This window comes from Lipotes vexillifer, unplaced genomic scaffold (genome assembly GCF_000442215.2).
Source record: "Lipotes vexillifer unplaced genomic scaffold, Lipotes_vexillifer_v1.1 scaffold1993, whole genome shotgun sequence".
Taxonomy (NCBI): Eukaryota; Metazoa; Chordata; class Mammalia; order Artiodactyla; family Lipotidae; genus Lipotes; species Lipotes vexillifer.
In genome coordinates, this window is record NW_006770701.1 from 513,038 (window position 1) to 514,058 (window position 1,021).

At 51.3% G+C, this 1,021-nt stretch overlaps 1 protein-coding gene across 2 annotated transcripts in view; it reads right to left on the reverse strand.

Annotated features, from left to right (window-relative positions):
- PAMR1 (peptidase domain containing associated with muscle regeneration 1) overlaps positions 1-1,021 on the reverse strand; it is a 72,484-nt gene that overhangs the window by 28,437 nt on the left and 43,026 nt on the right. The window contains exon 5 of one of the 2 annotated variants that reach the window (XM_007446325.1): positions 250-467. The exons of the other annotated variant lie outside the window; for it this stretch is intronic. Coding sequence (XP_007446387.1) covers positions 250-467 — 218 coding nt within the window. The remainder of the gene's footprint in view (positions 1-249; positions 468-1,021) is intronic. 2 annotated transcript variants of the gene reach the window in all.

Below are 1,021 nucleotides of genomic sequence, written 5' to 3' on the forward strand. Positions count from 1 at the left end.
CGCTCCGCGGCATGTGGGATCTTCCTGGACCGGGGCACGAACCCGTGTCCCCTGCATCGGCAGGCGGACTCTCAACCGCTGCACCACCAGGAAAGCCCCTCTCTCTACCTTCTTAATGTGCAGGTTGCTTCTGAGAACCCAGCACGCTGAGTTTTAACAAGGCTGGGCAGGGAGAAGGGGGGTACACAGAAAGGAATGTTTGTCTGGAGCACAGCCATGAAATGCGACATTTGTCTCCCTGGCCTTTACCTGTGATCTCCTCAAAGATGGCATGGAAGCCGTCAAAGTTCTTGGAGCCATCTGAGTGGAAGAGAATGTGGAGCGAGGAACCTGAGCTTCGGATGGGAGCTGGCCGCTCGTTGCCACAGAAACGCTTGATGATCTGACTGTCACTGCTGTCCCCGTCACGGACCTCAACATAGTCATACTGGCACATGTAGTCAAACTCCAGGCTCAACATGACGATCCTGTGGGTGGAGAGGGTGACAGCAGGAAACAGGTGGGCCCCAGATAGTCCTTACACCCCTGGGCAAGTTCAAGGCCAGATGATAAACAGGTCTCTTGAAGAGTGGTGCCATTGGCCTGATGTGATAGGACAATGGTCCTGTAGGACTTGAGGTCAGATACGTTTCTTTTAATGTGTGTAGGTAGGTATTCTGTGTGCAGGTGTGTGTACGCGCATGCCCAGGTGAGGGGGGCGCCACAGTCCACTTGCGGAATCTCTTTAATTTCTCATATTTATCTCCTTGACTTTGTGAGTGTGTGTGCATGCCTGTCTCCTCCCCTTGACTGCAAACTCCTCGAGGGTAGAGTGCGACATCTGTCTTATTCCACCACTGTTTGCTTAGTGCCTAACGCAGTGCACGGCATATAGAGACAATAAACAAATATTGCTGAATAGATGACAACGGATACTCTATCGTAATTTTACAACTGGAGAGAGGAAAGGAGTACGTTGTCTTGCAAGACCAAGTAAAGGAAAAAACTCTCTGCACACTCTTCTGTCTGACGGAAGGATCGG